Source organism: Epinephelus fuscoguttatus, linkage group LG1 (assembly GCF_011397635.1).
Source record: "Epinephelus fuscoguttatus linkage group LG1, E.fuscoguttatus.final_Chr_v1".
NCBI classification, from domain to species: Eukaryota; Metazoa; Chordata; class Actinopteri; order Perciformes; family Serranidae; genus Epinephelus; species Epinephelus fuscoguttatus.
This window is the reverse complement of record NC_064752.1, coordinates 4,422,607-4,435,345: the sequence shown is the minus strand read 5'-3', so window position 1 is coordinate 4,435,345 and position 12,739 is coordinate 4,422,607. Positions and strand designations below refer to the sequence as shown.

At 38.1% G+C, this 12,739-nt stretch overlaps 2 protein-coding genes across 2 annotated transcripts in view; both read left to right on the top strand.

Moving 5' to 3' along the window:
* The first annotated feature begins 6,509 nt into the window (after window positions 1–6,509).
* Window positions 6,510–8,854, top strand: LOC125887752 (odorant receptor 131-2-like). Its single transcript, XM_049574816.1, has 2 exons — window positions 6,510–6,626; window positions 8,018–8,854. The coding sequence occupies exons 1-2, from the start codon at window positions 6,510–6,512 to the stop codon at window positions 8,852–8,854; spliced, it is 954 nt and encodes a 317-aa protein (XP_049430773.1).
* Window positions 8,855–10,538: 1,684 nt separating this feature from the next.
* Window positions 10,539–12,739, top strand: part of LOC125887747 (odorant receptor 131-2-like) — a 5,816-nt gene continuing 3,615 nt past the window's right edge. Inside the window, exons 1-2 of the mRNA XM_049574803.1 lie at window positions 10,539–10,578; window positions 12,417–12,633. Of these exons, the coding sequence (XP_049430760.1) occupies window positions 10,539–10,578; window positions 12,417–12,633 (257 nt within the window). The remainder of the gene's footprint in view (window positions 10,579–12,416; window positions 12,634–12,739) is intronic.

Sequence of the window (12,739 nt, the reverse complement as noted above, 5' to 3'; positions counted from 1 at the left end):
TCAATACTGGGAAAATAACTCCCGACAGGGGAATAGAGTTTTATTCCCCTGAAGCCCAATTTTTACCAGCTTCAACATCGAAGTGATAAATACATTATCTATCATTTTATTTTATCTAAAATTGGACCTTTCTGTATGATGATAACTTTTACTTTTTGTTTTTCTTGTACGTTTACCTTCGTAAAAAGAGTACTTCTTCCACCACTGCTGCCATGGGTCAAATGAGTCTGTTCGCTCGATGCTAAAACATCATGGGAATTACCACTAATGCGCGACCAAAAATTAGCAAGGAAACATATGAGGAGGTACCTGCTTTGTAAAGTGAGCATAAGAAACCACCCAGAAAATGTCCTAACGTCAAACATGAGGCCGACCATGAAACTGCAGTGAGACTTTCCCAGTTTCCACATTCTGGCAGACAAAACCTGTATTATGCACCAGAAAACGATTTATCCCTGCAACAGTATAAAACACGATCATATGTGTATTCAATAATTGTGTCCTGTTTTTACTTTTTACGTTTTCCCCAAAGATGGTCACTGGTCTTAGTCAAAAAAATTTAAGATATAGGATAAATTTTGTATAAAATATTTAGTATATTTTAAGCATCATGACAGCAACTACAGTAAGAAGAGGCTGATTCAATACATTTTATGACAGCTGATGTTTAGCCAAGAGAAGTTAAATCAGCAGTTAAAAAAAAATCTGTTTTAATATTCAGAATATCATACAATTTCACTTGAAATAAACTCTTACTGAATATGACACATGTATATGTTTGAGATAGTTTAACAATATTTGTTAATAAACCTGGCAAATTGCCAGTAAACTCAAGTTTACTTTAACTTTAGCCAATTAAACACTTCAGCCCAAGTTCCAACTGTCAACTGACTGGTCATGCCAGTAAAGGTAAAAGGGCAAAGCTCCAGTCCTAGCCAAGTGTCAACCTCCGGGGTTGAGAATGAATCCAACACAGACGTGCCAAAAACTGCAGTTCATTGATTGGCCACTTGAGGCTGGCTCCAGTGGCCAATCAATCCCCACAGATTCCCATGTGAAAAAAACAAAACAGTTTGGTCTCTTTCGCTTAATTCCCCGTTCATAACAACTGTGGGGGGGTGAATTTTTATATAACTCATCTGTTTATATTTTATTAAAATTCATTTCATTCATCCATAATTAAGGACGGTCTGCTTTGAGTGACAGGCTGACTGCTGATAGTGTCTTATCAGTCAGTTCCACCCCTCGCTCCTGCACAGCACCAGCCTCTCACCCAAATATGGTCTCTCATAACTCTGATAAAACAAAGATGGCGACAGCTTAGATGCCAAACTCGAGGCTTCGAAACTGGAGTACACAAACCAACAGCTGACGTCACAGGCCTGTCAGGATAACAAATTTTGCTGGGTGATTAACTGCGTCAGAAATTATTGCGATAAGCGATAATATTGCATAATACTGTGCTGTTAAGACTATTTTTATTATTGTTGTAATTTTGCCGTTTTTAGACCATTTTTTAAATTTATATAATGATAATAAAGGAATAATGATGCAATCATGCATTTCTCCTTTAAAAGAGAAATAAACATTTATTTAACAAGAATATTTAGGAATGCAAAAAAGAAAATTTAATTATCCGAAATAACACATAAAAATATCGAAATAAATAAATAAATACAAAAAATAGACTGTCAGTCTCTCACTCTCAGTGCAGTTAAGTTGGTCGTATTCGCTCTTTTTGTTGAGATGGTTTTCGAACAAACCTGGCACACCGGCTTGTCCAAATTACTGGGCTCCCCTCTGTCATTTGGTTTAAATCCAAAACACTCCCACACAGGGGCTGTGGCATTTGGTTTAAGAACAAGTTCCCTGTCTTTCTCTTACGCTCAACTGTTTACGCTCAACTGTTTTTTTTTTCTCCGCTTCGTCTCCCCCTCACGAAGATCGCACTGTGTGTGTGTGTATGTGTAGCCCATAGCCCTGCCTGCCCCACAGAGACAAAGACACTCGGTGACAAGAGCTTTCCCTCCGTTCATTACGCTAATGAACCAACTCACCTGGCTGCTAGACGATGCACGGCAGTGAACGCTCTTGTCGTCCAGTCTCTTTGGTGGAGAGAGACGAGGAAAAAAAAGTAAGCAATTAATCGCGGCCGGAAAAGTTACCGGCTCCCTTTTAATTTACCGTGCAATTAACCGACTTATTGCATATCGCAACAGGCCTAGCTACGTCCATTATTTTTATAGTCTGTGACAGGATCCCACCTGCAGCTCTTCTAGCTCTGGAATTTTGTTTGTGCTGACCACAGTGTGATTGACTCACACGCCAATCAGCCAGATATAAATTTTAAGCAACGCTAGTAGCATGGCTGTAGTGATGACAATCTTGCCCCCAGAGGATAAAATTGATAAAATGTGAAAAAATTAAATTATTGTTATTCTTCCATTAACTGATTTTCAGCAGATGATAATGCAGAGCCTGCAGCTGTACAGAGGCCGTCGTGGAGACAATGAAACAGACTTTAGGTTCTATGACACTCGGACTGGTAACGGTTATGCTCAGTAGGGATCGGCTGCCGATATTAGCAAAAAACGGACATCGGCATTGGATCGGACTGCATGGAAAAATGCCAATCCATGAACTCCGATCCAGTTTTTCATGGAGTCCGTGCCCGGATCCGTTTTCCGGCAAGCCCAGCGCTCCGCGATTCAAGCAGTCCATTCCAGTGATCCGCTCCAGCTCTTACTATCAATCCACCAGGCCAGCATGCAGACGGCAGATACACAGAGGGTAGGAAGAGTAGCGGTCAATTTAGTTAACTATTTGTTTTCTGCTCTGGTTTTTTGAGAGTGATATTTTTATTTGGTTTACACTCTTACTGTTTAAGTAAAGAGCACTGATGGCATTGTTTTGGGCACAATTAGTGAAATTGAAGCCATGGGTGGACTACATAAACACTACTAAAATAACTGAAAAGGAAAGGTTGCATTGTTTGTTAGATGCCAACAATGTCTTGTGGTGTTAATCTTTTTTTTATTTATTAGGGGGCCAAAGCACAAATGTGTGGAGTCTTGCTGCTATTTTAATTCCATTGTTAGACATTTTAAAGATTTCTTGTGTTGATTCATTTTCTATTTATTAAGGGGCCAAAGCAGCCAAAGCAAACCAGCTATATTTTTTTATTTAATGTTAATGTTTAAAGTTTGTTTATTTAACCCTGTTAACAATAAACGGGTCAGTTTCTCATACCAACTGTTGTGGATTATTCTAACTAACTTGATTAAGTAGTTGTTCTTTGCTTGAGCAAACCTTTTCTAACATGACTGACAACAAAATAAGTGAATATGTATAATACGTGCTTGGATCAGATCGGTATCGGCCAAAACTCAAGGCTGTAATATTGGTATCGGATCAGAAGTGAAAAAGCTGGATCGGGACATCCCTAATGCTCAGTGCCAAAACTGCAACAAAATTTGCCAGTAAGGAAAAAAGATTAAGAACATTAACGTGCAGCAATGTGACATGTTCATGAGTGTTCTGCCAGCAGTCAACTTCCTTTCTTTCCCTGAGCCTGAGATTAGAACGATAACTGTTGTTTTGAGAGGGTGCTGTAAACTGGTTAACAGAATCCAAAGAATTTAGGGTTACTGTTAATCAGTTTAATCATATGTAAAGTTGTCCTAATTTTTCAAGCAAAAATGCAATAAATTTTCTTGTTCCAGCTTCACAAATGTGTGGATTGACTGATTCTCTTTGTCTCATGTGTTAGTTCATTGACTTTACTGTATATCTTTGGGTTGTGGAGTGTTAGTCAGCAACATAAGACATTTGATGACTTTTTTTTTTTAGATTTAAAGACTAATTGACAAAAAATACATAAATAAAGCCAGATTAATAGATAATGACAAGACTAGTTGTAGCCTCACAGCAGGTTTTCACAGTACATGGAAGCGCTGCGATGCACACAATATTCTGTGAAGGACTCCCCAATTCCTTTCAGTCCTGAGCTCTACAACTAGATTGTGATTATTTGGCACCTGGTCTGTTTTTTTCCGTGATCCACAAGCCAATCTGGCAAGATAACACACTGATAATCTAATATAAACGATATAAAGGAGCCATTAGCATGATGCAAATCAGTGGCTCCCAACTGGTCCAGCCATGGGGTCCAGATTTTTCCTTAGTCATTCGTTCAAGGTCCAAATAAGTTACTACATTCAGCGTCATACTTGCAAGTAGCTGTCCCTTAGTCGCTCACTCTACAGCAGGAAACGGCACTTTAAAATATTAGCTCTCTGCCAGAAATTCACTATATTTAAAAATAAATTGTGTTTTTTTGCAAACTTGACATGTTCGCAAGTCACTTGTAGTCCATTCAGAATGGGCCTGCGACCCAATTTTGGGCCGTGACCCACCAGTTGGGAATCACTGATGTAAATGATCTTATTATGATAAATGATGAAATATGCAACCTATTTTCCACATATTTGTCACACACACGCGGACAGAGACAGAGCTCTAAATGTGATTAGAATAGAGTGGAGGAGCAGAATCGCTTGCTGGCAGGCACAGAGAAATGTGCTGCTGAATGGCCAGGCGACTACTGACATAAGGGCACTTCTGTGTCCAGTGTGAACATGGCATCACATTCCTGAAAAAATTGAGGAAACTGCCCAAATGTAAGGAAACTGTCAGAGGACAATTATCAGAGGATGTCACAGTGCACTGAACTTGGCAATACTGGACTCCAGTCAAATGAACTCAAAATAAAAATCAATGGTGTGAAGGTGTGAATAAAAGAAAAGTCACATCACAGGATGAAAAACGATGCTTTGACTACACTGTCATCTACAAGGCCGCCATCAACTATCATCATGTTTTCATGTCTGGCATTGTGTACATTTGGTTTATAGCACCTTATTGATAATGTATATTGTTTATATTTTGTTTTATTAGCACTGCTTTTTACTTTGTACTGCAACTGCTGCACAACCGTTTCCCTCAGGATAAATAAAGTTCTATCTTATCATCATCTTCATGTTTTTCTCTTCTCTGATCAACACGGACGACATGAAAATCAATTAAGTCCTGTTTCAAAGTGTTTATAAAGACTCTTCTGTCACGCTGTGTGCCTTCTGTGTTAGACCTGGACTCAGGTAGGTGGAAAAAGACAGAGATGGCTGTGAGGTAACTCCTGACTTAACTGTTTAAAATTCAACTCTTTGGCTAGCTGTATTATCATGTGAGTCTGTGTGCTGTTATTCTGTCATTATATTTACATTTTAATCGACTGGGTTTAGAGTAATTCCTTAAGACATTTGTCATCTTGTATTTTCTGTCTTGTATATTCTTGTTTACTCTCTTTTTCTCAGGTCTTAGTGAAGTATGAGCTCACCAGTGGCTCCAGAAGGCAACATGACTTATCAGGTTTGTTAAAGCAATTGTCTCGCTACCACATTTTAAAATGAAAAAGTGTAACTAAGTTTTGATTGGCTTGTACTGTTGTATTGCTGATTTTAAACTGAAAATCTAAAGTTTCTAGGTTACTATGAAAGTGTTAATGTCATCACTGAAATTATCAAAAGTCTCCAACATGTTTTTTTTCTGTTTAGTGAATGCTCAACATGCATGTAAACTCTGAAGACATGAAGAGTAAAGCAAAAGCATTTTTGGCTACTTAAATTTTTACTTAATGGTGTCAACATCTAAAACGAGAAGGATCATTTGCTTTTTCTTAATCATCAACTCTACAGCTCTAATATCAAATCAGTGTCTAATCACAGAACCTTTATATATTCTTACTTACTGTTTACCACCCTGTTTACTTCTCTCTTCATTTATTATATTCCTGTTATAATTCTGTTTATCAATTTTGTAATTACTGTACACCTGTCTACCACAAATATATACTGTTTATTTTATACATATATTTTGTATCCCTATATGTAAACTTATGTACTATTTTATTTCTTAGATTCCCAGTTTTTATTTGCATGATTTTTTATGCACATTTAATTAGCCATGTTGGAGGAAGCCTGAGATCTAACATTTTTTACCTATATCTCTGTGATTGTTGTGCAAATGACAACAAATAAATAACCTCGCCTGAACTGTTGGCCTCACAATATGACTAAATTTTAGCCCAGTCTGGTATCTCTTCTCCAAATATTAAGCCCCAGAAAAGCTGTCATGTAAATGTTTCTATGTCCTCATTCACAAATGTGATAGACAGTTTTACTTGCTTGACAATAATAACGTAAATAATAAAAGTCTTTCTCACATCAGATCATATTCGGAGAAAACATCCTGTATGTGAGCTGATGTATGAACTGATGTGTAAGAATTTCATCAACATTTGACAAATAGTGGTGAGAGTGGGGAAAGCTTACATGCTTATTTGATCAGCTGATAGAAACAAAGTGATGGACTTAAAATAAATGATGATTCATTGTACTTAAAGGTAACTTTGATTTCTTTCTCTTTGGCTCCCTCTATTGCTGGGTTAGGTCATGCTCGTCAGAGACACCTTCACCACGGCGTTTGTGAAGAACTTTATTGTGGTTTTGGTCTGGCTTGTCCTCAGTTACATCAATGGCAGTTTGGTTGCCACCTTTTTTAGACACCAGGTTTATTTTCACACACACACACACACACACACACACACACACACAAACACAGCTGTGGGCATGTGTAATACATGAGCAATATTGAGGAATGATCGCGCTGAATAATCTGGTTACTCTGTGCATGTAAACACCTCTGACTTTTTTCTTTCTCTCCCTCTGTCCACATCACTTCTCTCACTGTCTCACTCCACTTTAGAGCTGATAAGATCAGTCTGTCAATTGATTAGGCAACTGAAAGAAAATGAACCAGCCACTAATTTATTAAGCAGAAAAGGCTTCTTAAATATGATATGCATATCTTTCTATTTCTATCATTTGGTGTATTTATCCTTCTTTCTTGGCACGTCCGCCACGGTAGCTGATGAATCTGACCATAAGAAATCCAACATCTACCACTGCCCCATTTTTTTTTTAAATGACTTTGGGAAGCCAAAAGATAACATTTAAGTGTTTATCTGCCAAGAATATTTTTAACCAGTTACACATGCCAGTCTATGAGCTAATTTTGCTGCTGTTCTTTTTACTGCTCGGGTCTGGTGGAAGTTTGCTAGCAGTGCCATTATTCAGTGATTATTTTTTATTATGCCATTCCATGTCGTTATTGCTGTGGAACTATTGTGCCCATTGCCAACTTGAGCTGACCTTACTTTTAAATTCCTGAAAAACTGTTCAGTGTAGTCACTTTTCTGTAAAATAATAATTTTACACGTGGTTATAGTCAGGGTCATCCTGAACAGGACTGCATAAAAAAAATAGAAAAACTCAGTTATTCATTTATTTAATGTAGTTTAAAAATCAAATCAAAATCCAAGCTGCAGCTGGCTTGATCGCAGTGTTTTACACAGTGCTGTTGTTGTGCTGCACTGCTCTCTCATGTCTGTCCATGTGCTGTCAGTGTCCACTTACCATTCTGTGATGTTATCAGCTATTAATTTGATTTTCCCTGAGAGAGCAAATGATTGAGGCGTGAGAGTGTAATGTGTCAATTGTGTGAGTCTCACAGTCAGTGTCAGAGTTGGCAGCCTTGATTACGTGCACAGCTGAAATTCCACATGCAATACCATGTATATATTGTATGCAAGTGTTAATTCAAGCCCCCTGAAATCATGGATTTATCAAGAAAATCTCTGGCAAATAAACTGTTAATCAAAATAATTAATTGCAGACCTGCTTATGTTAGTGTTATCAAACATTTGTTTATCACACTTTATACTTCACAAGGCTCAGAAGATTCTTTCTTTGCCTTCATATCAACACAGTATGTTGATAAACAATTATTAATATAGTACCAGACTTTTCCACTTATCAGTTGACACACCCCCTGTCTTTCCTTCTTAAACCATGAACTGTTGTTTTATCCTCTAACTACACTCCCCTCTCTCGTCCTCCAGACTTTTTATGAAGACCCTCGCTACATCCTCTTCATCCACATGGTGATGAATGACGGCATCCAGCTGACCGTCACAATCACACTCTTTGTCCTCAGCTACATCTTCTACAAGATTAACGTCTCTTTCTGCTGCTTCTTTATCCTGGTGGCAGTCTTCACCACCAGAAACACTCCGGTCAACTTAGCTAGCATGGCCATAGAGCGCTACATTGCCATTTGCAACCCTTTACGCCACCCCCAAATCTGCACAGTGAGAAGGACTTATATCATCATAGGGTTGATATGGTTTATATGTGTGGCTCCAGACATTACAGATCTATTTGTGACGCTAGCAACTGAGTCCATGAGTTTCTTTCATGAGTCGGTGTTCTGCTTGCGGCAGAATGTGTTTAAAGACCCAATTCTGAAATACAAAAGACAAGCCTTTGATATCATCTACTTCTCCTGTGTGTTTCTGACTCTGGTCTTCACCTATTTGAGGATCCTGTTTGCAGCCCGGGCCCTCTCTACAGAGAAGATGTCAGCCCAGAGAGCCAGGAACACCATCCTGCTCCACGGGGTCCAGCTAGCAATGTGCATGCTCTCCTACATCTCCCCCAGTGTGGAGATCATTCTACGTCTAATCTTCCCTGGACGAATCCTAGAAATCAGATTTGCAAACTACCTGATTGTCTACATCCTGCCAAGGTTCCTCAGCCCAATAATCTATGGTGTGAGAGATAAAAAGTTCAGGAAGTACCTCAAGATGTACCTTCTCAGCAAGAGGTGCAGGGTCAAACTGCAGACAGTGGCGCCTGTGGACAGAGATGAGATGAATAAAGTAAGAGGAATTAAATAAAGGTATTCTCTGTCTGATTAATCCAACCTTTCAATATTAAATGTTATTGTAGATTATTATAAAGAAAATATTAGTGTATAAAAATGAGGAAAAAAATGATTAATGTATTTTATATGTGCATTTGTTACAATAAAGAAATGGAAAATACAACTGTCCTGTCAGCCTAAACAGAAAAAAATCATCATCTAATGGAGTACATTAATGATAGAAATTAAACTGTAAAATGTAAACTGTAGAAACCAAAGCAAATTATTTTAATACTATTTGTGAACTGTAAAAATCTAATGAGAATATCTTTTTTAACATAAACATAATATAGCAGTTAAAAAATCCACTTGTCAGTGCTCTCTGTGAATGTGAACAAAACTATATAATGTTGGCACAGTTTCTGAATGACCTTGAGCCTGATTTTGTATGTCTGTACTGACATTTAATCAGCCAACACTTATTTCAAAACTCATATACCTGTACATCACTTTACTGTAATTCATTCATCCATTTCCCGTAACCGCTTATCCTGTTAGGGGTCGCAGGGGGCTGGAGCCATTGGGCAAGAGGCAGGGTACACCCTGGACAGGTCACCAGACTATCACAGGGCTGACACATAGAGACAGACAACCATTCACACCCACATTCACACCTACAGACAATTTAGAGTCACCAATTAACCTGCATGTCTTTGGACTGTGGGAGGAAGCCAGAGTTTGGGAGGAACATGCAAACTCCACACAGAGGGGCTCCTCCACCCCTGATTCAACCCCATGACCCCAGGTTTGAACCAGGAACCCTCTTGTAATGCTAACCACTGTACCACTGTGCGGCATACTTTACTATAGTGCAGCCTTTAAAAACCAGGAAAAAACAACACTTATATTATTACTATATCCAAAATCTGAGGCAATATCTGATCTCATATCAATATATTGCACAGCCCTATATGTAGGAAGCTAATATCAGCCAATATGTTGTCCTGTCTGATTTATCAGGCTTTAGGTGTGATTTTTTGCTTTATGCAATGTCAGACCTTTAGGTAGCCATACAATCTGTCCACACAGAGTACAGATATCTTACATATAACACCCTGTTGCTCTGGAACACAATGAGCAGAGCAAGACAGCAGAGAATAGAAAAGAACACCACCTAGTGGCACAAATCATTTTCTAACAGCTACAAAGCATGTCTATTACTTAAAAAAAAAAAAAAAAAAAATCAATATTCCATTTTCTAGTGTACAAATCTCAGAGAAATGTGCTGGAGACAGTGATACTCTAAGATCCTCTGTTTTGCCATACAGACCCCTATGCCTCATCAATGGCTTAAAACAGACAGGCCACAAACAAAAGATGGACAAATGATGACCCATCTGCCCCCTCTGGACCTTACTGATCAACACTAACAAGGCCGAGCTCATGACTGAGTTGGATACTCAAATTGAAAACACTTCAAAATGTTCTTTCATGACTGAAACTCAATTTCTACACAATATAGAATTGTCAGATCTCCTATATGTTAACAAGGAAACTAAACATACTTTAGGGATCAAGGATCTCCCAATGCTCAGTGCAGAGAACCATTACATAACCTGTGACATCATGACCTTTCCCTATCCCTATGGCGAACTGATCAATACACATACACACACACACACTCACAAACACACACTGATTCCTACTACTACTTATATATGAGACGACAGGCTGCTAAAGGAGTCAGTGATGCAACAGGTGAGAGATGGGCTCCATTATCAATGAGTTTATTGTCTGTGAATATAATAGACATCATTATTACCACTGATGATGTTGATATTGAACAGCAATGTGATTCTTTCTTCTACGTTCTTTTAATAAGTGTGGTAACGTTTTTATGTTGCACATGTTGATGTGAATCTGAATGACCTAAGAGTGAATCTAGATCATTATTTTAATGTAATGTCATATGATATTCTGGTCTAACGTCTTGATCATTTTTGTTACAGATTACAGTGGAAATATTAATAAGCTGCTGAATGAGGTAAGTTTGGATGAAATGTATAAATAATCACTCATACTGTAAAAAAATGTGTAACAGGTTTTTTATTACAGTATATCTTGTTACATATTAATCCCACAACACTACTGAGCTAATGTGTATTGGGTGTGCAGATTTTGTTATACTTCTTTAGAATGATCAATTTTATTATTACTGTCTCCTTTATCAAAATAAAAGCCCTGCAAAGCTATGAAACAGTCTGTAAAAACAGCATCCAGATTTCCATAGCGTTTTTGTTTGTGTGTGAGTCTTTTACATTATCAGAGAGGAAACCACCAAACTAAAAGGTCTGTGCCACTTTAAAAGTTCTTAACACTTAACAGTGAATGCATTTTCTTTCTTTGATCTTCCTGCAGATTTCAAAACTTCCTTTTAAAGCACTGTGAGCCATGAACTCCTGACAAAGTGTGAATGGAATATTTGTGGTTGTAGGTAAGTACAGTTTAGGATGTCTATATATTCATTATTAGAAAAAATATGTCAATATAGTTGTGCCTTTTCATTATAAATTCTCCATTGCATGTGTAAAGGGTGCAAAATTAACTTTTTTGTCCGCTGACCAAATTGCTAATGAATGCAAATTTGGCTGGGGTTGGTGAGTGAAGCAAATCTACCACCCAACTGCATATTTTAACAGCATCTGGCTGGTAAATGGTGCAAATTCTGTCTTAAAGGTGTAGAACAAAAAGTCAATTTCTGCCTTTCATGCATATCATGTACTCATCTGTATTTCTTAAGATTGATTTTTGGACAAATCACCTTCTTTTGTTCGTATACATATGAAACATATATACTTATATACAACTTATTTTGAAAGAATTAAATTAAAAGGTAGATAAATGAAATTAGATAAAATGTTTGTGGCAACTAAGACCTCACAAATTAAAATGAAGACTATTCAATGACGTTTAAGGCCTAATATTTATAGAATTTAATTTAAGACATTTTAAGAACCTGCAGACATCCTGCTTAAACTGCCTGCTAAGGATATAAGTTGTTATACACATACATTGTACATGCATGTGCTTGTAAAAAAAACTGATGCGTGCTAACATAAATGTGCACCTTAATGTGCATTTTACAACTGTTTGCTATTTAATATCCAATTAACTCTTATCATGAAATCAAACTAGGTGTAGGGCGCACACTAAAACAATTCATGAACCAGAAAACCATCTTGCGACAGAATCACTCCAGCTGTGATAAAGTGACCTGCAACTTAAAACAAATGTAGGACCAGGGGGTAAAGTGGCGAGCCATTGCCCCTTCCCTACTTCCTACCCCCCTATTTTCGACACCCTTGCTCAAGTCACCCATGTTCCAACTTAGCACAGTTGCACTGCTATCATGTTGACAAAATCTGCCCACAGACTGACAGATAGACATATAAACACCTAGACCACTTTTCGCCATGATGACACACACACAAACTCACAAGGTTAAAAACAATAATAGCCGTTGTGAGGTTGTTAGAGCTGGTGATAAAATGGTTTGTATATGTAAAACATCAGATTTCATTTCTGTGTTCCTTCAGAGTGCGAGGGGGAGATGATGGTGATGCTCAACTCCACCTCCTCCAGCCCTCTGGACCTGTTGATGAGTAATACCAGCTCTACACTGACAGAGGGTGCTGTGGCAATTTCTAAAGACAGCTTCTCTAATGCTCTCACCAAGAACATAGTGGCCATGCTGGTGTGGCTGGCCCTCAGTGTCATCAATGGCAGCATGGTGCACACCTTCCTACGACACAGGTAGACACATAGTTCTCCATTTCTGGTCACATTGTGTTAACACATAATGACTGATGATTTAGGTCATTGTGTGCTCGATCAAGTGCTTCACATGATTCCAACTGTG

Coding starts and splice junctions, on each gene's coding strand:
- LOC125887752 (XM_049574816.1), top strand. CDS start 6,510: ATGCTCGTCAGAGACACCTTCACCACGGCGTTTGTGAAGAACTTTATT. Junction 6,627..8,017: donor CCACCTTTTTTAGACACCAG/GTTTATTTTCAC, acceptor CTCGTCCTCCAG/ACTTTTTATGAAGACCCTCG.